At 35.4% G+C, this 24985-nt stretch overlaps 1 protein-coding gene and 3 non-coding genes across 5 annotated transcripts; 3 read left to right on the top strand and 1 right to left on the bottom strand.

Annotated features, from left to right (window-relative positions):
• Nucleotides 1-434: 434 nt before the first annotated feature.
• ech1 (enoyl CoA hydratase 1, peroxisomal) lies at nt 435-8523 on the bottom strand. Of its 2 annotated transcripts, none has more exons than XM_041797010.1 (11): nt 8443-8523; nt 8102-8187; nt 6668-6836; nt 5628-5716; nt 5433-5557; nt 5275-5323; nt 3742-3806; nt 3077-3147; nt 1980-2051; nt 1537-1687; nt 435-1437 (listed from the first exon to the last, which is right to left on the bottom strand). In XM_041797010.1, exons 2-11 carry the CDS (start codon nt 8136-8138, stop codon nt 1333-1335), a joined length of 933 nt encoding a protein of 310 aa, XP_041652944.1. In that variant the 5' UTR covers nt 8139-8187; nt 8443-8523; the 3' UTR covers nt 435-1332. The 2 variants fall into 2 exon arrangements, with proteins under 2 accessions (XP_041652944.1, XP_041652952.1); XM_041797018.1 differs by having other exon boundaries at nt 8327-8499.
• Nucleotides 8524-13281: 4758 nt separating this feature from the next.
• LOC121527430 lies at nt 13282-13472 on the top strand. The gene has a single exon (XR_005993402.1). It is a non-coding gene; the product is annotated as a U2 spliceosomal RNA (small nuclear RNA).
• A 1994-nt stretch (nt 13473-15466) lies between these two features.
• Nucleotides 15467-15630, top strand: LOC121527417. Its single transcript, XR_005993398.1, has one exon. It is a non-coding gene; the product is annotated as a U1 spliceosomal RNA (small nuclear RNA).
• Nucleotides 15631-19109: 3479 nt separating this feature from the next.
• On the top strand, nt 19110-19273 carry LOC121527522. The gene has a single exon (XR_005993423.1). It is a non-coding gene; the product is annotated as a U1 spliceosomal RNA (small nuclear RNA).
• The last annotated feature ends 5712 nt before the right edge of the window (nt 19274-24985 follow it).

Here is a 24985-nt window from a genome sequence, read left to right as displayed (position 1 = left end):
CCTGTCACATTCATTATGGGCCAATCAGAGCAACCAAATATATGACATAGTAGGCATATCCTGCCACTGAGGAGTAAACTACAGAACACAAGCTCAACAGGCAGCCAATACCTTATCAATATATATTATATATATATTTTATTAGAATAGTGGAGCTTCTAATCTAGGCCCTTCCTGGCCCCTCGGTACCTCTCAAACCATCTTCACCTATACAACCTGTCCCAAGAACCTCAGGTCTTCAGACCCTGGCTGGCTCTCTGTTCCTTAGACCAGAGACAGGTCCTTCAGCACTATAGCCCACACCCAGATATCTGCAATACAACACTTTCTAAACACCACCTGCTCACCAGGGCCAACAATTGCCTCCAATTTCATCCACAGCCATTGGTCTGTAAAGCTTCTTTGGGTCCTGTGTAAGGAACTAAATAGAACAAAGCTGTTATTTAAATCATTATTTATTTAACAATATCAAACATTCATGAAGTCATTTAAAGATATAAAGCACTGACTCTTAATATTTTTACAGCTTATTCTTTAGTTTGAAATGCATATTCACTGCAGATGGGTTGCTGGATGAGTATGCAACATTTGTCGAGTGTGTTTAACAAAATACTGTGCTTTTTCCTTAGGTTATTAGAGGGCACAGCTCAAACTGTGGGAAGGTGTTAGTAGGGATGGAGGATATTATCAGCAGATATTGGCTTAGTTAGTGACTTATCTGTATAAGCAGTTACGATGATATTCACAACCGATACTTGACTGCAAAAATGTGTCTATATCAGCTGTAAATGTTGATCATATGAGCAAATAAGTTAGTGGCTGATTTACATCAGCTAAAGTTCATTATTCACCATCATCTCATCCCTTGAACTTTAATCTGTGTTTAAAAGACTGAAGTTTTAGGTCTGCACCACATCAAAATATCAGGACTGGCTAAAGTTAACTTGTAGATATAGATAGGCTTGTAGATAAGCATATCGGATATCAGCAAAAGTCCAACATCATGCAACCCTAGGTGTTGGTTTAAAAAAGTCATGATTGCGCTCATAAAAAAGGACTTCCTAAGTGAGATGGAAGTATTTTATAAAAAATGCTTTGCGCCTCAATAGTACAGATCTTTGGAGACAAATTCCAAAACAAACCATCTGCTCTAATGATTCCAGCAGTACTGTCAAAGTCTGAATACATCTTCATGAAATCCCTACACTTCACTGGATTTTTTTAGTTTGGTGTTATAAAAAGCAAACAAAATCAGAGGTTCTCTCCTTCCCATAAAAAGGCCACAAAAAATAACATGGCATCTTTTAGTTTATCTGAACTTTTCACTGGTTTTTAAAGTTTGGAGAAAGCTATCGCCTTGGGGCTCTTCTTCTCCAGGGAGGCCTGAGCGGACTTCATCACATCTTCAGTCTGAAGCATGCTCATGTTCCAAGAAGCCTAGAAAAGCATATAGATTTGTTATGGTGTGGACTTATTGCATTATAGAGTCATGGTGGTGCAGGCACTCAGACTTGCAAGGTTAAAGGATGTTCTCACCATGTAGTCCAGTCCCTCTGCTACACTGTGGTCTCTGGAGTAGATAAGGTTGACTTTGGTTCCCTGCACTGCGACAGGACTACGGCTGGCGATCTCTCCAGCCATCTCCAGAGCTCCAGCCATCATCGTCTCCTTATCAGCAAACACTCGGCTGAAAAAACATGGAGGGAAAATTCTATACCTGTAAAACATTTCTTTAAAATATGTGATATTTGCTTGTGAATCTGACAGCTTTGTGTTTTTAAGTTAATGGATGCTACTTATGACTAACATATTCTAAGACAGAAACATTTGTTTGACAACATCTTCAGAAAACAGCAATGGCTTTTTTTCATTGTTATTAGTGACTTTGACAAATTTAACATATAGAGAACTGGCTTCTTCAGGTCACACTGTCATTAAATGGAACAGAGCAGCTACTGAGTGCGTGAATTGATAGATACCTGACCAGTCCACTGCTCTTGGCTTCATCAGCGTACATCTTCCTGGCGGTCAGAGCGAGCTCATTCACTAGGCTGGAGAAGGTAAGGGAACAAGACACTTAAGCCCAAGTGCGTGTGTATGAACACTTAGTATTTTAAATTATCATTAGTTCTTATAGATGACAAACCAGCTGTTAACTGCATTAGGTTCTTTATGTCCTGGTACCTATATTTATTTCTACACCCATTTGGACACAGAGGGTAAAACTAGGTTCAAATGATGAAAATGCTCAACCTGATGGTGTAGGATTATGACAGCCTAAGCATGCATGTTCAGAAAAACACCACCATACTGTCCTTGCTTTCAAAATACTCATCATATACATTAAGAAAGGATTCAGACCCCCATTTTTCAGTTTTGTTATGTTGCAGCCTGCTGTGACAGTCAAAAACTGTGTTCTCATTAATCTACACTCAGTATCCCATTGTAACAACTTGAAAGCAGAATTTAAGAAATCTCTGCAAACTTGGGACAAATATAAAACTGGAAAATCGTATTAACATGAGTATTCAGACCTTTTGGAAAAACACTTAAAATTTAGCTCAGGTTCCTCCTATTTCTCTGGACTTTCGCTGAGATGTTTCTACACCCTGATTGGAGTCCACCTGTGGTAAATTAAATTGGTTGGACTTGATTTGGAAAGGCACACACCTCTCTATAGAAGGCCTCACAGCTGACAATGATATCAGAGCAAAAACCAAGCCATTAAGGTCAAAGGTCAAAATACTCCATATGAACGCAAGGGGGTTTTCATGTCTTTTATACTGAGGAGAGACTTCCATCTAGCCCCTCTGCCATTCAGTTTTCACATTGTCACAATGGCTTACTGAGTGCAGATTTATGAAAAAAATAAATAAAATTAAAATGACTGTAGCATCAGGCTACAACATAAAGTTGAAAAAGTGAAGGGAGTCTGAAAACTTTCTGAATACACTGTAAATCAAAGAGTCAAATATTTCTGCTTAGCACAAGCCATGACAGTTCTGAAACCACTGCTTTAACAGCAGTTAAAGGACCCTTCCCTTCACTCTTTTGTGTATCAAAATGAGGTTTTTACCTGCGGCTGCCGATGACTTTAGGAAGTCTCTGGAGTGTTCCAACATCCGCTGCAAGTCCAATATCAACTTCCTGTAATGGTGACCGGAAATACAGGTAATTGGGCTCTGGTAACAATTTTTCCATTTAGAAAGCCCACTGTGCACAGATAGCCTAGCAGTCTAAGGCGGTATTCATGTAGCTACGGGTTCTAATCTGGCCTGTGGCCCTTGACCGCATGTCACTCCCCACTCTCTCTCCCATTTCCGACTCTATTCACTGTCCTCCACTGTAGAATAAAGGCATGAAAAGCCCCAAAAAATAAATAAATAAAAAAATAAATCCCACAGTATCAGAACATTAACCACATCCTTAATCACAAGAAGGATGATGGAAACGTTGAGTTATAATTTAAAGTGATGAACATTAATGCAAAATCGGATCTGTATCATATATGCAGCTTCTATTCATATAACTTTTGCAAATACATGAAACCCCAAACACAGATTTTATTCTACAAGGTCAACAAATAATTCATGATGAAAACATGCTTCTTGAAACTTAAAATGAACATAAACTGTACTTTTTTTAACTCCTTATTTTTTTGCTCTTATTGCCTCCATTAATTAGCTTTTCATTGTTTTTTATTCCACATTATAAGAAGTCTGAAAGTGGAAATATACGTACCTTCACCTGGAACCAGGCATCCTGGGTGCAAAGTCGAATATCACACGCTGTGATAAGGTCGACACCTGCCACACAAAACAACATCAACAGTGAACTTGGCAGTTAAAAACTCACTGAAGCTTTTAACTTGAAACCACACAACCTTTATCAAAATCATCAACTCTTTCTTTGCAAAATGAAAGAAAGGATCTTTAAAGTCTGACACATTTCTAGGATTATAAACTGTAGTAGATCAATGATAGGTAAAACTATAATAATCCTCTCAGTCTCATCCACAAGTCTAAAGAAGTTTATTTCGGTGGAGTAGCCACAGTAGCATTGTCTATCCTGCAAAAGGAGTAGTCCAGTATAATGGGTGGCTTGTTAATACAACAATTATATAGGATTTAAAGGCGGAGTATCTCACATTTCTACAGATTTGTGTGGCGTCGTCTTCTTCCTTTAATCATCTTTCTACCTTTTTATCTCCATTTTTGTGTATTATCCAAATAAAAGCAAAAAGCCACCCAAAAACAATCCTTACAATTAATATGATAAATAAGTTGGCTCATGTTTTGTTATCAGAAATCCCCTTGTAATGATAAATTACTGCTCAGTGGTCTGGCTGTTGGGAGGTTTTGATGGATTGTTAATGTTCCTAGGTTACGGTAGGGTAACTGTGTAGTATCTATTACCATGGTGATCTCCATGGGTACATTCCAGTTCTCTTAAGTTAAATCCACGCATCCCTCACTTGCGTCTAAGTCCCTCCTACCAGAGATTCATGGAGAGATGCGGGGACGTGAAATGAGGGAGGGATGCATGAATGCAACTTTGCTTGTTCCTCTCCTCTGAGCAGCAGTAACAGCTTTAGGAGCTATGTTAATTTTGGCAGCCTTTTTAGTTTTAGTCTAGTTTTGGTCGACAAAAACTCAAAAACATTTAGTCTAGTTTTAGTCCATAAAAAGTCATCACATTTTGGTCTTTACTTTTAGGCCAAGCATTTATTTTCTTTCCTAAATCTGGTACAAAATCATTGTAGTGTGTTCTCTGCACTCTGCTAAACCCGGTGTCCCTGCTTTCTACAGCTCAGAGGCAGAATAGCTACAGCTGCATTGTTTCTTGACAGATTCACCCACAGTGGAGAAATATCACAGATTTTAAATGTCAGGTGAAAACTATATCACATTTTAGTCTAGTTTTAGTCATTTTGACAAAAATTAAACAAACTTTTTGTCAGTTTTAGTCATCACAGATCTATTTTTGTTAGTCTTAGTCTCGTTTTTGTCATGGAAAAAAGGCTGTCAGCCAACATTTTTAGTCATAGTTTTAGTTGACGAAATTAAAACTGTTTGGGAGGAGTCTGAAACAAATTCTAGTTCAACTGAGGAGTGAGAAAAGATCATTTTGCAGAAACTGAGACAACACACCTCAGCCAAAAATAAAGTGAAACCATGTCTGATTTATCTTACTCTGTGATGCAGGCTCTTGTTCTCTGACAATCAAAATCTGAACTTATCATTGTACTGTAACAATGTGATAATGATGTCTTACCTCCTCCAACACAGGCTCCATGAATGGCCACCACAACAGGCTTTGGACACTGTTAGTCAAGAAAAACAAAGAAAGAATAAATTCCATCTAAAAACCCCAGTGTTTTCAGTGCCATCTAAACAGAGCAACAGATAACAGAGTCACTCTTAAGGTCTCACCCGCTCTATGACGGAGAACGTCTCCTGATACCTGGCGATTATTTTCCTCAAATTCCAGGAAATTCTCGACACGTCATCACCCTTCGGCTGGAGGACATCACTGGCCATATCCATCAGGTCAATACCTAGACAGTTGCAGAAACACTTCAGTGTAAAAATAATGAAACTGATATCATTCTTTTGTCTGATACCTACCAGCTGTGAAGGTCTTCCCTGCTCCAGAAACCACCACCACTCTGCATTCAGGGTCTTCAGCTATCTCGTTAAAGCATGTCACCATCTCACTAAAAACAACAGCAGTTCACATTAATACAGATAATCTTATAAAACTATCAAACTTAAATAAAAAATTTGGTGCTTTTATGATTTAAAAAATTATTTGTCAAATATATCTACTGAGTTATTTGATGCCAAGTTGTGCCATGTCTGATAACCCTTAAAATCTTGAATGCTTTTTAAAGGTCGGCTCATTTATAAATTTTTATGCAATATAAAAAAAATAACTTCAACACTTCTTTATGTGAGATATCCAATCGCCTATTTTTTCATAACTTAACTCAAAAAAAGGGACACTTTGCAAAATCTAAAGGAAAGCAATGTGATCATTTATAAAAAAAACCCAGAAGCCCCATATCTAATAAAAATAGAAAAAAGACAACAAATCTAGTGTTGAAACTGAGAAATGTCATTGCATTCTAAAATGTTTATGTCTTTTGTGAATTTGACACCAACAAAATGTTCAAGAAAACTGGAATGGGGCCATGTTAATACATTTGTTGTGTCACTCTGTCCTTCTTTTTTAAACAACACTTTGTTAGCCTTTAGTTTTTACAAATCATCAAATTATCTATTTATATTTTACAAAACATTCCAACTATTTTTTGGAATTTGGGGTTGGAAAACATCTACATGTGTCAAACATAGAAATGTGTAATGAAGTCAGATGTTTTTCTTCAAGGATCAAACATTATTCATTATCGATTTTAAAATGTATGATTTATTCATATTCTGCTAAAATGCTGCATTATTACATAAAAAATGTTGCAATTGGGTTCCACTTAAGAACAGACATATTTATCTTTTCCTGTTCAATCTTCATAGGAAAAAATGTATAAATAGTAAAACTAAGAGATAAAACTCAGCTCAATTTTGTTAAAATATAAAATATCACTATATTTAGGACATCAGAAATGTGTGAACTACTTGTATTTTGGGTATCTTTAACAGATTCTTACCTCCAGAAAGCTTTGTTCATGGCGTTTCGTTTCTCGGGACGGTTTAGCTCTACATGTGTGATGGACTTTGCTGGATGACTGACGGCCAAGGTCGTGTAAGGAGACCCAGAACCACTGGAAGACGACATGGCTCTGACTGCAGCCTGACTGGGTAGCCAGAGCCCCCTGTCTGATAGAGACGAGACAAAATTATGTAAACTAAACAAGTCAGGACTCAGGGACCAGGGCAAGAAGGTGAAACTGAATGCCTCAGTGGACAACATGTAAGGAAGTAAATAAACCAGAGATTTATCATTACAAACTGTACAAAAGTAAGATTTTATAATCCCCTAAAAGTCTTTTCACATGTATGGGTATCGATTATAACATAGACATAAACAAAGAAGGTAATCACTATTGTACCCTCAGTTCTGTGGTTTCCACTGTCCTGCAATAAAACAGATTATCTTGAGACTCGACAGGGCTAGGGTAGGGTTACCCTGCACCCTACCCTGGTGTGATGGCAAATGGCAAATCTTTATCCTCACTGGTCTGGCAGTGACAGTAATATTAATTAACTACAAGTTGCAATCAACCTGATCTTTAATAAAATGAATGAATGGATGGATGGATGAGACTAAAGTGCAGCCGTCTCTTTAGTAGGGCTGGACAATAGATCAAGTTTTTAGGCCATTTGATTTATTTTCAAACAAAACAGAAAGTAAGAAAGTGTCATTCATGATGATTTAGTATTTCTGATGACTGTAAAAATAAAGGGCTAATGCTCAGTAAAATGCAGTTTAGATTAACAGTAATATGCTTCTAGACTACAAGATACTCTGTGAGAAATATGTTAAATATTAGTTATTCTTTATTTGAGATGTATTTTCATTTAATGTATACTTATTCCTCTCAAATAAACATATCATTTTGTCATTGTTCATAAATATATCAACAACATGCAGCCAGCTGTAAATAACAGTACCTGTGTGGGCATTTAGCCCATATGGATTTGACTTAAAACTGAGCTGTTTTTGCTTTTTGGAAAAAATATCAAGATTGGCCCATTGATCTATAACTGATTGTGCGATCCTTAGTCCACAGTGAATCTGTATCGCCTGTGTAACTGCATTATCTAAAAATAATGAAATTATTCTGGTCTGTAATGTTAAGCAAGAGTAAATGTAGTCCCATAATAAAAAAAACAGGATGAATCTCACCATTTTAGCCAATAAATTCAGTCTTGTATGTTTCAAATGCCAACGCTGCACTGATGACCTTTCACCCACATAGCTTGTCAGTTCGTCTGTTCTATAAAGACCTTTCTGTGAACTTATGCGAGCTAACAAGCCTGATATTTAAAGACTTTACCGGACAGCTGGAGAGTCATTCACAACAAAACATTTTAATAAAAAGTACCACTAAACAGATACGAAGACAAGCTATGTCACTTACATTTCGTGAGAGCTGATCTGGCAATCACTGACAACATTGCCCTTTGGACTTTCCCAACCCTCTCGATCCGGTGATATTAAAGAAAACTGCAGAAAAAAGACAGAAAGAGAAGTAAATCCATTTAACAGATGTCCATGTATGTTTGCTTTAACTGTCTCCAACATTAGCCTACACAAACACTGAAGCTAGCTAACGCTAACGAGCGTTTACTTAAAGTTTTCTTACCTAAATGATTCCGTAGTAAAACAAATTGGTCGGCCGATTGTAGACAAATAAATCTAAAAATGTATGGTGCTGTAGAGGGCAAAAATTAAAATTAACAAGAAAACAACAGCACTTACCTATCCTGCTTCAACCTTACCCAGGCAGGTACGGTGGCCTGCGAGGCTAAAACTCGAGAGCGAAAGGCTATCCGAGGGCAGGAATGGGCAGTACCTATTTTATTCTCACTGCAAGAGTAGGTATGCGATCACATTGTAGATAAATAGTAGGAAACCTTCAACGAGAGAATTCAAATAACACATTCTTTAAAAAAATAAGAATTTTAAACAAATATTGGCTAAATCATTCAACAGAATTTGTTATTTCACTTTATTGGTCAAATGTAAATACAAACTCTCAATTCAAAGACAATTTTAGACCATTCAGGGTTTTTGAAGCCCTCCTACATTTCATCTCTGCACCCCTAAAAAATAACATTTTCCAACCAAATTTCAAAATCCAAGAGATATTTGTTAATATTTATTATTCCTACCTATTTTTTTCTAATTAAGAATAGCAATAATGAGCACTATGTCAAATTTATAACTTGTATGGGATGTTTCATGTCTGAAAGAGGTGATCCCTCTGTAAGTGGACAGAAAGTGGCCTAATTTATCAGACTGATGTTTGGTAAAATTTTAAACATACCAGTAGCTATTGTTGAGCCTGAGCACAGTGATAAAACGCACCAGAAAAATAAGGATTTTGATACTTAAAGTAAATAATTTTATCTTAAATTGTGTGAAATAACTTAGGCCTTTGTCTTTTCTCTTTCACAGGCATGCATTAAAAGCTGAGATGTCACCAGATGGGTTAGAGTGCTGATCTGTGGAAGGAGGGAACATGCCAGACAATGATGCAAACTTTATATGATATTGATCCACAGCATATCCCTTAAAAATGTACACATTTTGTGGGGGTGAACCCACATTGTTGTTAATTCAATTAACAATGCAGTTTTGACAGGTGAACACTAGCAAAAATGTCTTCATGTCACAGTATCTTTAGGAGCTGAGTAAGTCTGACCACTTAAAGCATGTCACACTTACCAATCATTTACTCACTGATAGAGGTTGGCTGCTAAAGGGTCCATCATCATTACAGCTAATCACACTCATTCACATTCATATAGGCCTATTTTCACACCACTGACACAGCAGTGGGAGCTCATTAGGCTTCTGTGCCTTATCAAAGACTATCAATATGGAGTGTGGTGTTTGTCTATGCTTTTCAGTGTGGTGTAAATGGCTGAGTTTGGCTTGTCTTGTAAATTTGGATCATATATGGAAAAGAACAAGCTTGAATCAATTAACCAAGTCCATTCATGAATACCTCCCATACATGCCTATTACCAGCTTTGCAGTTTCACATGTGCAATTTGAACCCAGCATTTTTATTCATGTTTAGAACAGTAACACCCTGGGTGTTTTTGAAAACTGACATTTTTGTCCAGTAGATGTTATCCATCTTTCTTGTTGTATTCTTTTACTGTTTGTGATTTTCTCAATAATATTTTGTGATCTACTGCTTGAGTGTTACCTTCAACTGTAAACAGCTATAACAATTGAATTTTAAGTTTCTACACTCAAGTCATATCTTTGTCACATATACTAAGTACAACATTTTTATAATATTTTCTCTTATATAATTCTAAGTTATAATACTTTTGTGCCTATGAAAGACTGGCCATCTGGGCTAATGTCAGAAGGGCCACCTAACAGTTTTGGCTCATAATTCTATGGATTCAAAACATTTTAGTAATTTCTTGACGTTAACATAGAAAATTTATTAAAGCTTTACACATATTTAGACTTTTGATGCGTTGGTTTTGGAAAATAGAAAGACAGTCTGTTGCAAACGCCAGGGCCATGCCTTCATCCTGATCTTGGCAAATATCTAAAATGAATAATACATGTTGTTAACGTTTCATTAAAAAAAAAAGAAAGAAAGGTTCACTGCCTCTTTGCTAAGTACTTAGAAAGGGGATTGTTAATGGTTTTGCAAACATCAATACCTGCATGGGTAGAATGACATAAAAGGAAGTCACACTATATTAAATATAGATATATTTTAATGCCAATTTATTATATTTTATAATATTATATAATATATATTATATATTGTATATTATCTGTCTATTGTAAGGATTTACAAATGTCTATTTGTTCAGTCTTGCAGAAACATGTTAAACATAACCAGCTCCATTTGAAATCAATTTTTTATAAAACATTGCACGTGGTTACTATTGCACATCAAAGAAAATAGTTTAAACTAAATGTTGACAATTTAAAAAAGTTTATATTAGACCACAGTCAGCCCATCTTTCTTGAACATCTGGGTTTAGATCAACAGTGGGCATCTTAATGCTCAAAAAAATAATTTGAGTTAACTATCATTTGATCTTTGTGCTTGACATATGTAATAATGATTTAGACATGTAGAGGATTTAGAAAAATATTTAGATCTGATTTATGTGCCTTCCTGTTTTTTATTATGCATTCTTTAAACCTGAATCAGGAAATTTGTGTTGGATACAGTAAAGAAAAAACAAAAACACAGCTTACTGTCCAACACAACCTCAGTAAGTAGTGTCTAAAAAAACGGACTTACTTTGAACCATAACGTTTAACTGCATTTAACTTTCCAATTGTATAATGACACGAATGAGTAAACTTTGAATATTTAAGTTTATGCTTTCAACTATACTCAGGTCTTCGCTTTGCTTTTAATGAACACTGCATAAAATATTAGATTGAATATCATGAGACTGTCCTAAAGAACAAAATGCAACCCAGCATCCAACCAGAAGAGAAAAAAAAAACCTTTGAATGTGTTGGGTGAAGTGCATACAACAGATTTACAGTATGTCCAAGAGCAGCTGCAGATAATGAAAAGTAAAATTAATTTTGTGCAGGACAAAAAGTTGGAATTGCTCCTGCTAACTTTTCTTTTTATTATCCACACTTGTACAATACACACGCCTGGTATTCGCCTTTGCTTCTTCATTTCGCCTTTTGTATTGTCTTGCACCACAACCAAGCTTTTCTGTACTCTGGACGCTAATTACGACGTTTTAACGCATATCCCCTTGACAACTATTAGTAAGCTTTTAAGAAAAAGATAATCTAACATTTATGTTTCCTCCTCTCTAGACAAGACTTTACATACGTTTAATTACCAAATCGACAACATGCTACACCTGCTGCCTTGTCGGGGTCAGTAGCCTATCGCCTTCAACAACCTCATTTGATTGATAGGTGATTAGAAAAGGTTGTCCAGTCGCTGACGTCGTGTGCCATGGGGGGAGGGGTTAAGTTTTATAATCATCATTTCCCCTTCACTCGTGGCCGCGCTAAAGTGAATGCAAATCGGCGCCAGATGGATTAATACAACCAAACCCGAGCGAAGCGTTTTTCAAGGATTTGCAACTACATTCGACGGCAAACAGCACATTACAGTAAGTAAACATAATTTAATTTATTAAAACGCTTTGCAGAAAACACAAACTTAAAGGCTGCAGCCACAAGGAGCCTTAACAAATTAGCTCAGAATATGTTGCTAACTAAAAAATATATACATATTTAATTTTACAGGCTCGGTAACGATTCATTGGCTATCTGGCGACTCAGTTTGCATGTTTCTCATCTCCACAGTCTAAATCACTGAATTATATTCGTAGTGAAGGTAGAATAAACTTGTAAAAATATGTAGGCCTTGGCTAAACGCACTGCATAGACAAGATGGCGACTCCACCCCGAGAGGCCACGCAACCACGGAATTTAGTGAGGCCTATGTTCAAGGGCAACAACGTTTGAGCCTTTTAAAACATTAAAAATACTACTGGTAAAATACACGACACACAAAAAAAACATTTAACAAAAGAAGTTAATTTGAGAGAACGGTTTATTAAATACAGTTTTAGGCCTCTTACGAGATCACCGCTGTTACGGGAAAAGTGACCGTGTTAACTAGCGACTTCAGGCTGAATGCGTCTGGTGTGACTGTCGACGTTAAAACAGACGCAAAAAAAGAAAAGTAGGATACAGACTCCGTTTGCTTATATTTTTGTTTATATTTTCAAGTAAATAGACTTGTCTGGTATAAGTTTAACTTCAGACCGTATCGTAAAAAAGGCTTTGACAACCACATAAACACTAATTTCCCATCAAAATTCCATTCGTTAATGTCCAACAGTGGCATACCTCTGCAAGTACCTAAGGAATTATAAAAGGGATTATTTATTAATTTAAATTGATGATTTTTCATTTGAAATGGATGATAGCTCCGTGATAGCTCTTAGTGAGAGTAGCAATTGCATTCTCAGTGCACTAAAAAGGTAAACTACAGGGTTGATGTGTCTGTTTATCATATTTAAAACATTAAGCCCTTCTTTTTGAATTCGTGCCTTTTCGTTTAGCGTACCAAGCTGCATGTCAATGCAGACTATCTCATCATGCTGCAGCTGCAGTTCGTTTGTTTTTCAATAGAGGCTGTTTGAGCTCAGGCAGTTGTTCGTCATAACGTTTATCAACCAAACAGCATTTACTTAAACCCATAGATAATCTAAAGTGAGTGGTATTAAGTATTGGTTTCGTATCTGATATTTCCGCTGAAGATATATGTTGTTGTTACAACCCCAAGCCTTTTTGATCGAAAATATTAAAACGTTGACGTTCTCAAACCGTATTGGGTGGTAATACGTCACATGACCAGGAAGTGCGGTGTAACTTGAAACCTATCGACTTAAATGTAGCCAAAACTCATTTTATTGCAATTGTATCTCCTTTCGCGTATTACATTCGTGTATTTTAGACTTTGATTCTGTCATTGAGAGATTTTGGTGTTTTTAAACCTGGCTCAACCGTCAGTGTGAAACACAGTGAGAGGAATGTCGTCCTCTGCTCGGACAAATTTGTGTTATCGCTTCTCGGCCTTTTGGCTAAGATCAAGTGTAGTATCTGTTCTTATCAGTTTAATATCTGATACGTCCCCTACCCGGGGACCATATATTAAATTGATTTTTGGAACAGGGAGATGGAATAGGGGCTTGCTCCGTCCACTCCACGCATCGACCTGGTATTGCAGTACCTCCAGGAACGGTGCACCCCCTCAATTTGTTAAATATTATCTTAAGTACACTACGACATTGTCATTGAGAATGCAAATCTGGCTTGTCAGTATTTCTAAACTCATTTGATCTTATCAGAGAGATACTGGAAAATTAATCTATTAAACTTTTAATACAGCGTGTTTATCTGAACAGTTTTGTTGTACAAAGTAAAATTACATGTTTCATTTGTGTGAAATCATACAAGTACACAGTAAATAAAATCTTCCATCCTTAACTTGACAAGCCATGAACAACGACAACCTGAGGACATCCAGTATAGGAAAGCTGATGTATTTTTACTATATGTACATTAAATGCACATTTTTATTTCAACAGTAAGGGCCTTTGCATAAAGAGTCTCTTATTTTGGATGCAATTCTTTGGACCCCTAATAAAAAAATCATCACACACTTGAATCTTGCACATGGACTGTGCAAACAGAATAAGAACAATATGAGACAGATTTTATTCTTAACATGCAAAAATATTACAGAAAATGGACTCAATGACTATGTGTTGTATACATATAATATGTTTACAATTCAATATTTTTGTTATATAAATCTGCCTTCATCAGCTGTAAATATTGGTAGTACAATCAAATAAGTCAGTGGAATTTTAGGCTGGAACATCAAGTCTTTTTCTTTATTCATCAATATTCTTTATGCTTTAAAGTGTATTGTAAGGACTGAAGTCTGTTAATTTGTTTATCCTCAAACCTGTTATTGTGTGTTTAAAGGACTAAAATTTTAGGTCTGATCAGAAATTACATATCAGTTAAGATATCAGCATTTGGATATTGGCCAAAATCAAGTATCATTCAATCCTAATATGTACATCGTGTACAGAAAGTATTTTCATAGTAAGAGTTGAAGCCAAGGCTCAGCTGCTTACAAACAGCTACAAACAGCACTCAAACAATACTGACACACAGTTAGCTATGCAGAGTACTTCATACTATATTTGTACACTACCTTTGTCACAGAACTGTTGTTATACAAAATGAAAGTACATATATTTTAGTTATGTACAAATAATGATGATAATAATTATAAATAGAATAGAATATAAAGTAATTAAAGACATACTTAAATAGATTAGAATCCCAGTAATACTTCCTGTCTTTAACCCGATAATCTATGTACAAAGTCAGAACTGATGATAGGATATTCATTAAAGCAAAACTAATTCATCTGTACATTATACATGTACGTTGTATGCAGACAGTTTTACATCATTAAGAGTCAAACTAAGATTTCTCTCCCTTCATTAGAGCTTCAAACAGCATTCAAAACAACCTACTGACACTGTGCTCTCTGTAGAGTACTTAATAAATAGACCAAAATGTCTCAAAATTGTTTTTAATAAGAGAGTGTTAATGATGTACAGCTCCATCACTGCTTTCCAGGTGTTCAAAACTTAAATTTTCATGTTAAATGGTTGGAAAGTTATGCCATTTGGTCAGTGTTATGAAGCATCAAAGCAACCCTGTTTAATGAAGTTGCAAATATAGTTCACGCGTATGTCCAGTAGGTGGCAGTAGCAGAAATGCAAGATGCTCACTAGCAGGGAACAAAGAAACAGGAAGTGGCTGCAGTTTTGAGAGGGAAAAAGGAGATCTGCCGTTTTTTTTTTCTGTGTGGATTTTAGTCTGATTTACACCACTTTTGATCACAGTTTTATTAAGGATTTGACTGTTTTGACGTACTGATTGACTTTTAGTCTTTTTTTTTGCTGAAATTGACAAAACTTGATATATTTGAGGGAGCTTTGGCTATGGTAATTCAGATATGCATGATGGGAATTGTAGTAACATTTTCTGCAGTTCAAAGTCTGATTTTTGTCCGTTTTAGTCCAAAATTGATGCTTTTATATGATATGAGAGTGTATTTTTTATTAATCCCGTCCTGGTGTCAGTGTTTGTGTATTTTAATAACCCTCAGTCTGATTGGTATCTGTGTGAATGACATCCCAGTCTGCGAGCTGAACAAGTCATACTTACCTGGCAGGGGAGATACCATGATCAAGAAGGTGGTTCACCCAGGGCGAGGCTCAGCCATTGCACTCCGGTTGTGCTGACCCCTGCGAATTCCCCAAATGTGGGAATCTCGACTGCATAATTTCTGGTAGTGGGGGACTGCGTTCGCGCTCTCCCCTGATTTCATTGTGAAAAAATAATCTATCTCAAGTGGAAAATATAGTTGTACTGTTATGTTTGGATAGATGTGTTCTCTTTTTAAAGGAATATGGGTTAAGTGTACCCAGTAAGCCCACCAAAATTTAAGTTCATGTATTTTTCATAGATACTAAGATTGGTTTATAAGCATGATCATTTGTTAAAATGAAGAATTAATCTCTTATTTAAAGGTATATTTATTTACTTATGCATATTTTAAAGAACAAATTCAATAAATTTTATTAATAAAGTCAAAAGTCTGGCATGGGCTTAATTGGTACCGAAGTACCATTTAAGCCCATCTGTGTTCCAAATACCACATTTATTGACTGAAATATTACAATTATATTTTTCAAGTAGTAAACACATATTAATTCAGTAACATGTTATACATGTTAAACACAATTTATTTTTTGAACTTGATTTAATGTTTGTATAACAACATCCAACACAGGATTACAGTGAAAAGCTATCAAGCCTCAAAATGTCATTATTTCCTATTGAAACACATAAGATGGGCTTAAATGGAGCACACTGGGCTTAAATGGTTCTACAGTGACTTCCAGGGAAATAAAGATAATATGATCTCACCAAAATAAAACAAATGTATAAAGAAATGCCTGTAGCCTAAATATGCTGTAAAACTTGCCATTACAATTATCCTCTTTTGCCAAACTTTCTGAATTATCAAGGAGTTCTTGTTCAAAGTTAGCTTACACTAGCTGTTTTTGGGCCACTGTACCATTTAAGCCCACCTTGGGAAAAAGACATTTTTTGAAAATATTTCACCCACCCAAACCCTTTTTTGTGTCTTAATTTGAAGATTTATTTAAAATGAATCAGAAAACACTTAGTTTGTGTACTTACCATTTTTAATCCTTAAGCAGTGTGTCTATCAGTAGGTCTACATGTATTAACTAGTGATTCGCTCGCTATGCTAGCTAGCATGACTCATATTTTCACATAAAACTAAATAGTAAGAAATGGCAAAAACTACTTGTTTATACACAAAAAACAAATGAATAATCTCTCAAATTACATAATATAAATGTACTTAACATGTCAGTGGCTGAAAATAGTTGAAAAGAGGTTCTTTCTAAGGGGCCCCAAAACACCAAAGTTTTGAGGTGACTTTTTCTGAGCCTCTTTGAGACTGCATGAATGTAGGCAAGCCTGATTCAGTATCGACAAATTTGATTGGTGCCAAACAAAAACTGACATATAATTAAGAAATTGTGTGATTGTAAAAATTAATGTGTAGCATGAGACAGGCCCCTCTTTTTTTTTTTTATTAAATTGACTTCAAAGTTGCAAGTGGGCTTAAATGGTGCCTGGGCTTAATAGGTACGTGTATCCTAGTCTTTTCACTTAAACATAATTTATTTAATTCATTTCCATTGAATTCAGCAGCTTGGCAGATGCAAAGTTCATGGGATATTTATTATCTCTTTATTTATTCCACTGGCTTTAGAAATATTTCTGTGTTCATTAGATTATTCATTAGATATATTCCCACATCATTTTTCTGTATACCTTACATTACATGATACACATTGCTCTGGTACATATTGATACATCTTTTATATCTTTTTACATTTACCTTTTGTATGGTTCATTCACAGTTCTCTCTCGCTACTTTACACACATTTTGAATACTGTGCCATTTCATTTGTTTTCTTGCCCTGATATGTATAATGGATTACCTGGTTACTTAAATTTGATATAACATTTTTTATATGTGTGTACCAGGCCACTCAGGTATAGAAGGAAAGAGACAGTGTTGACCTGAATGTGTTCCTTGGGAAGCCTGAGTGCTTCAAAGTCATCAAAGTTAGAAATGACAAACTGAATATCCTCAGTTCATCAGTTCTGATGAAGCTTGGTTTGACTGTTCCTTTTAAAAATACAGTTTGCTAATATATTATCTATGTATCTTGCTGATTTTATGAAAATTTTTCATTACTAAATACACTTAAGAAAAGAAGAAGTATATGTATATGTTTTAAAACTAAAATCAAATGTTGATGGTTAAAGGTAAAAATGATTTAAATAAAATGAATAAAGACATTTGAGCAAAACAGATACTGTAAAAAGAATTGAGTATTGTGGACCCTTACATTAAAGCTGTTCCCTGGAAATATATCTGTTACAAAGGCCCATTCGTTTTTTGTGACACAGAATCCAGTTATTGCTGTTTTAAAATGAGAATCTATAACTGAAGATAAGATAATACAAGAAAACAAGACTTTAAAACAAGAGAGTAAGATTTTAAAACATTAAGCATATGTATTGAATGTAAATAAATTAATAAATAAATAAAAGACAATGACTACAAATTAACACAAAAAACAATGAGTACATTTTTAGAGAATGACTGACACAAAATTAAAGCAAGCTTTTTTAAAATTTTGTATGTACTAATGTAGTCCCACATTTGAACAAAACATGAGAAAAATCAGCACAATGAGGCACTTGGCACAACAAAAAACATTGCGAACAATTAAAGACAAGGTTTCCTTTTTTAAGGGCTGACATAATATAAAAAAGATTAACAAGAATGTAGAAACTTAAACCACAACACAATTAAAAACTGAACAAAATGAGCACATTTGGCAATATATTATTTTGTATTTTATTTTAATTGTTTTAATTTAATCTAATTAATTTTTTTCCATGACTGTGGGAAGCTAAGATTGTAATTGAGATTTGTTAATTGCATGTCTTTAAGTTTATCGTTGTTTTGAATATAATTTTGATTAGCATGCATTGTAAAGTAATACAGACTCTAATGTGACAAGTATCCTGTCTTTAATCACACAGTCATCAAAACTGTTTATACTTTAAGAAACTTAATCTAAGGAACATAAAAAAATCACAGGTTTCCTAAAGTAATATGATTTAAAATTAAGTCAAAAAGTGAAAAGATTATTAAATTGTTTGCATTATGAAGCGTTAACAGCCCTGCAGGTGTAGTTCACATGTATGGCCAGGAGGTGGCGGTAGCAGAAATGCAAGATGCTCACTAGCAGGGAACAAAGAAACAGGAAGTGGCTGCAGTTTGAGAGGGGAAAAGGAGATCTGCCCGTTTTTTTACTCTTTTTATGTGGATTTTCGGGCTGATTCAACTACTTTTGATCAATTTTATTGAGGAATTGACCGTTTTGACATACTGATTGACTTTTAGCCTTTTATTTTTTTTTGCTGAAATTGACAAAACTTGATATATTTGGAGGAGCTTTGGCTATAGTAATTCAGATGTGCATGATGGGAATTGTAGTTACATTTTCTGCAGTTCAAAGTCTGATTTTTGTCCGTTTTAGTCCAAAATTGATGCTTTTATATGATATGAGAGTGTATTTTTTATTAATACCGTCCTGGTGTCAGTGTTTGTGTATTTTAACAACCCTCAGTCTGATTGGTATCTGTGTGAATGACATCCCAGTCTGTGAGCTGAACAAGTCATACTTACCTGGCAGGGGAGATACCATGATCAAGAAGGTGGTTCACCCAGGGCGAGGCTCAGCCATTGCACTCCGGTTGTGCTGACCCCTGCGAATTCCCCAAATGTGGGAATCTCGACTGCATAATTTCTGGTAGTGGGGGACTGCGTTCGCGCTCTCCCCTGATCTCATTGTGTAAATTAACACTGGTATGACTATGTAAGGAGGGCTTGTGGATTTATTTTTGCTTTATGCCACAATAAACTGTTGCAGTATGACCATGAATATCATTTTTTAAGATGATTTAAGAAAAGCATGCGTAACACTATCTACTTCAATTTCAAATCTGTTCCAAATTTTTATTCATTTATATTTTATTATTCTATTTGAGCAGTGAAAACCCACTGAGCTGTATATATCAGGGTTTATATTTGGAAATATATTTTTCTGCCATGTAATTTATTTTTTAAAACTATTACATTCCCATTCTGAAGACATTCAGAAAGTAGTTATTATATTTAAAAATTATCATAAAGTAGTTCTTGTAATAAAAAATAAACACTAATTCAATGATATGCTTTGACTGTAACTTTTAATTTGAATTGATTTAATCTTGAATGGTCAAACAACAATTTAATCTGTTTTGGGAATAGAAAAACATCAGTGGGTAATAACTTAGTAACAGGGTTATTTTTCCTGCACCTTACATTTCCAAACACTGTCACAGAACTGTTACATCTGTAGAAATAAGAGCTCACTGTTTGTATCTGCTACTGCTTTTGATTGGGTCATGTTGGCATAAACAACTTAATTTAGTCCATACAATATTTCTATCAGTTTAGATATTATATTTTCATGAATGTAATTATTTTTTGTGAAATGTCAATTGGTAAAAAAACAAAAAGTGAGGTTTAAATAAAAGTAGTTAAATTAATAGTTTTAAGTCAATATTAATTTCCAAAAGCTAACAACATGAAGCCAAACTCAGTTTTTGTTGAATTTACGTTATATTAATGTTGTCAAACCAATTTGGAGCATGTTGACCAGCTCCTATTCTTACACAAGAACTTGAAAGTTTACAATCCTGAGACTGCTGACAGCAATGGTGATAGTAAAGACAGCAATGATGATGAGTAGTTGCACATTTGCCTCTGTTGCACTTACATGTCCTGGCATGATTTAATTCATTGTTTTCTTTTATCTATCCACCATTTACTTAAAAACCCAAATTCCACAAGTGTTATGAGAGTTGATGTTGTAGAATATTGTTTTAAAGCTTCTTTGATTGTGGATCAAAATGTTTAGTTTATTGTGGGATTTATGCTGCTCACTGAGGGTTTTGTTTGGAAGTCTTTATTTATTTTTACTGAATAAACTAGCTTTTGTGTGGGTTCAGATTAAATTAGCTGAATAAGCTAATTGTTTTTTGTAATAGACCTGCTAGTACAGAAATCTATGAAAACCACTAAGGATTTTGGTTAAAAGAAGTCTTATTTATTTCTAAAGGCACTTTACGCTTTTTTGTTTTCTGGAAAATGTGGAATTTATTCCACCAAAGTTAATTTTTTGTACTATTAAGAGAGAATTCTTTTTTTTTTTTAAGTATTGCTTTTGACACAGTAAATGTTTTGCACTTAAAGACCCTGTAAAGTGAAATCCAAAGTTTTTGTCTAAACACTCTAGAAATGTTGAAATATGGTTGCTGTAAACATGTGAAAACTCTGAGATCTACATATATAATGTTCATGTTTCATTGCAAAGTTATAGTTATGCATGTTTTGTTTGTTGGTTCATGTTTTTAGGGGAAAATATTTTTCCAAGTATGACACCATGAGTGAGGGGGTTACTGCTGCAGACTACCTGTGTCCTGAGTGGGCATGGTTTCAGCTCATTCAACAGACATGCTCACACCATCATGGAGCAGATTTTACTGCCTTATTTTTCATGATTTGAAGCTTAATTTTATAAACTTGGAAATGCTTTATGTGACTGAAATTTGACCTGGGGGTTCATAACACAGTGATCTATCACACAACAAACCTAAATACAGATTTATTTTTACTGTACAGGGTCTTTAAAGAAGGTTACTGGTGATCTTTATTTGTTTTGGATAAGACCAGCTTTTTGTTGTATAGGCCGCTGCCACAGACACACCATTTTCCTGTTGGTGCCATGGTTCCTGTTGGATCATTTGGGGATTTGACATAAATAAAAGATAATGGAAATAAATTTGTTTGGTTACTTTAATTAATGGATACTGACGAATATACCTTGTTGCAAAGTATGACGTAGCCACAAAGTGAGGAAAAACAAAGAAATCCTGAATGGGGAAAAAAGATGCATCAAAAATAGTGATAATCGTTAATATCGTGATAATCATTGAATAATCGAATTGTAGCACCCTGAATTGTAATCGAATCAAATCGTGAGGTTCCTTAGATGGCACACCCCTATTATGAGGTCAATTTTGGTTTATCATACCAGCTGAAATAATTTGATTGCAAAATTGCCAAAACCTGTCCTTTGTGTTTCTCATAACAGCTTGGAAGTGATGGAATTGTCTAAATATGGTTACCCTTGAATATGTCATTCATACCAGCCCTTGATCAGGTTGCTTTTAACAACCTTAACCTTAACCTGGGAGAGTTAAACTACAGAACATTGGAAGCTGTCTCAATAGACATCTAGCACTGTGAATAACAAAGACTTACCAAGCTGCTGCTGGTGTGGAAATTGTTTTATCAGTATTAGCCCTACAAAATCTGTGCTGTCAGATCATGGATAAAGAGGTCTGTTTTCTTTGCCTTTGGTGCACAGCACTGTTGTGTATTTTAGTTTAGCAGTTATCTGTAACAAAAAAGAGAAAACTATAAATGACGTACTTTGTCTTCATAGAGTTAATAGTAAGGGTGTGACGAGACACTTATCTCACAAGACGAGGCGAGATTTAGGCCCACGAGAGACGAGATGAGATTTTACACTTTTTTTAATTTTGGGGAAAAAAAATACATGGGTGGAAAATATGTTTATACAACTGAATGTCATGATTGCAAAGCATTCAGGTCTATTCAGAAATGTTTAAACTAAGTACTGAATAGGCTATCAGTGCTTCCAAAAAGTTTGTCTTGTCTAATTCTGATTCAAACTGTATATTTTAATGCTCTTTAAATCAAACCTTTAATTTAAACTTTCTACAAAATCGTTAATTTACTACACTATGCTCTCGTTGCTACAATTACAATAACTATTTTTAATATCATATTTAAATATATATAATAAAAGCTTTTAGATTATTTTGAAAGTACTTTAAGCACTGTTTACAACAGACTGAATTATAAAGAGCTGCATCAGTAAAATTAAACTATTTCTCATCCTTTTTAAGGACGTCCATATTTTAAACACTCAAAAGAAATATTTCCGTCAATAACATGTTTGCTGTTATTTAGAGAAATAGATTATTTTATCTCTTAGTGGTCTTTTTTTTCTCATGTGAGCTTTGACAGTGTTGGACACGACACACAGATGAGTGTTATGCGTGTGTGTTGGTGAGCAAGTGTCTCTGCTTTGTCTGCTGTCAGACAGCAAAAAAAGGCAGGTTTAACTGGGGTTAAAACTTCATTTTTTGGAGCTCACCGTGGACTCTATGGTGCTCCAACAGAGTTTGTTTTGCTGTTTACCACTGCAGTAAACGGCCCGTCACGCTACCCATGTTAAGCTTCTGACTGATGATAGGCACGGCCAACAGCTGATGGATGTGTGACAGCAATGAGACGAGGAGACATGAGGAAGTAGCGACTCAAACTTACAAAGTCACAAAAAGCGATACTAAATGTGAGTCTGTGCGCATACACGAGCTAAATAAACACTATAGTTTCTAGGGGTGGGACAAAAAATCGATACACTGAAATATCACGATACTTCCTGGCGCGATATTGTATCGATATTTTAAAATGCAGTATCGATATTTAATTAATTAGCTAATTATTCACTTTGTTGGTGCGGTAGTTTGTGGTGTAATTTCACCCCCTGACCGCTAGTTGGCGGCAGGCATCGCTAGCTGGCAGTTGACTCTTGCCTCTTCTCTCTTGAGACAACGAGATCACACGAGACTTCCTGTCTGCGTGAGCCGGTTGCTTGTACCTACCCAGCAGAGCAACTTCTGCTGCATTCATAGTGGATGTGTAGACTTATTTTGGCTTCCAAAACATTAACGACAGCACAAACTTAGACAGGAGTTAGACAGTCGTTTGCAAGGTATGCCACGCCAGAGTAAAATACTGAGACAACACAACGAATCTACTAGTTAGGCATCATCGCGTTAGCGCTACAGCTAACGGCTAACGTCAACAAACAAGCCCGTTGAAGCTACCGCTGGTCTCTACTCATGCAACCATTATCACAGTTGTATTATTTGTAAGGACCTGTCCCGTGTAGTGTCGTTAAGAATGACGGCTTCGGTAACACAAGAAAGAAATACTGGCCTGTCACGTCATGCCCTCCACAAAACACAGTCCATCAGTCCTTATAGCTAGACGAGACGATCAGCTCGTCTCCCATAATCTTCCCTCCACAAACACAGTATGTGATGACATAAAAAACTGATAAAATATGGAATATAAAGGATTGGAGTACATTCACTCTATAATAATTTATTCCCCTTTTCTTAAAAAAAAAAAACCACGGTAGCATTTTAATTCAGTGCATTAAATGGGGAAAATCCTCATCTTCAGATTGAACAAAGATAGGTAAAATGCGAGATGATGCAGGACTATATTTTTTTAAATAGCTTAATTCTACATTGTTAAATTCGATATTAACTTAAAATTACATAATAAGTTATACATATATATACTACACACATATGTATAGACTTTATGCACTTCATATTCAGTATTTAGCTCAGTCTGTGTCAAATTCTGTGAAATTGATACTAAATTGTTGTGAATAAACTGAGAAATCCTGCACTTGACCATTTTATAACTATTTTGTATTCTCTAGTTAGACATATTTTGTGATGTATTGTTATACACATGTGATGTGTATTTTTCCTGATATAGTCTGTAGGCATCATTATCATTCATCTTTTTCACTGGTGTTTAAAAAGCTAACAAAAGATTGCAAAAATCAGCAATATCGTAGAATCGCAATTTAAATCAAATCGGCACCTAAAAAAAACGAATCGGGAGAAAAGTGAATCGTCCCAGCCCTAATAGTTTCCTCATGGAGACTGCACAGGTTACCAGCAGCAGAATCTCATCATGTCAGACCGTTATGATGAACTCATTATGTATAGGCGGATCATGTGCGGCCCCATGTAGCGCATGCGGAGGAGGGGGTGGGGGTTGAAGCGGTCATCTTAATGGATCACAGAGCAGCTCCGTTTCTTCATAGGCTCTCTCACGAACAGTTTTAAAGTGTCCGGGGAATCTTTGTGATCTTTTATAATTTCCGGTTTGGTTTTTTTTTTTTTTCATTAAGGGGAGCTGCTGCTTTTACTGTCTGCGCAATATTGATCTCGCGAGATTGATTTTTCCGCAACGAGAAATCTCGTGGCGTTTTGATTTCGTCACATCCCCCTAGTTGATAGGCTTTTCTCTTTTTTAAGAAACTGTTGTAGTGATTTCCATCCATATTAATTTGAATTTCCTAAATGATTTGAAGGGTCAAAGCGACAGTATTGATTGTTTACTTTAAAAAAGGGTTAATAAGAAGCAAAAAAACATAAAGAAACGCCTGACACAACAGACTTGGCGTAGTTAAATGATAGGGGTGGGAATCACTAGTGGCCCCATGATACAATGTCATCATGAAACTTGGGTCACGATTTGATATTATTGCAATTTTAAACATTTTGCAATACAGTGAGTATTGGGATACAGTATACCAATCTATACCAT

This window comes from Cheilinus undulatus, linkage group 2 (assembly GCF_018320785.1).
Source record: "Cheilinus undulatus linkage group 2, ASM1832078v1, whole genome shotgun sequence".
NCBI lineage: Eukaryota > Metazoa > Chordata > Actinopteri > Labriformes > Labridae > Cheilinus > Cheilinus undulatus.
This window is presented reverse-complemented; position numbering and strand designations above follow the sequence as displayed.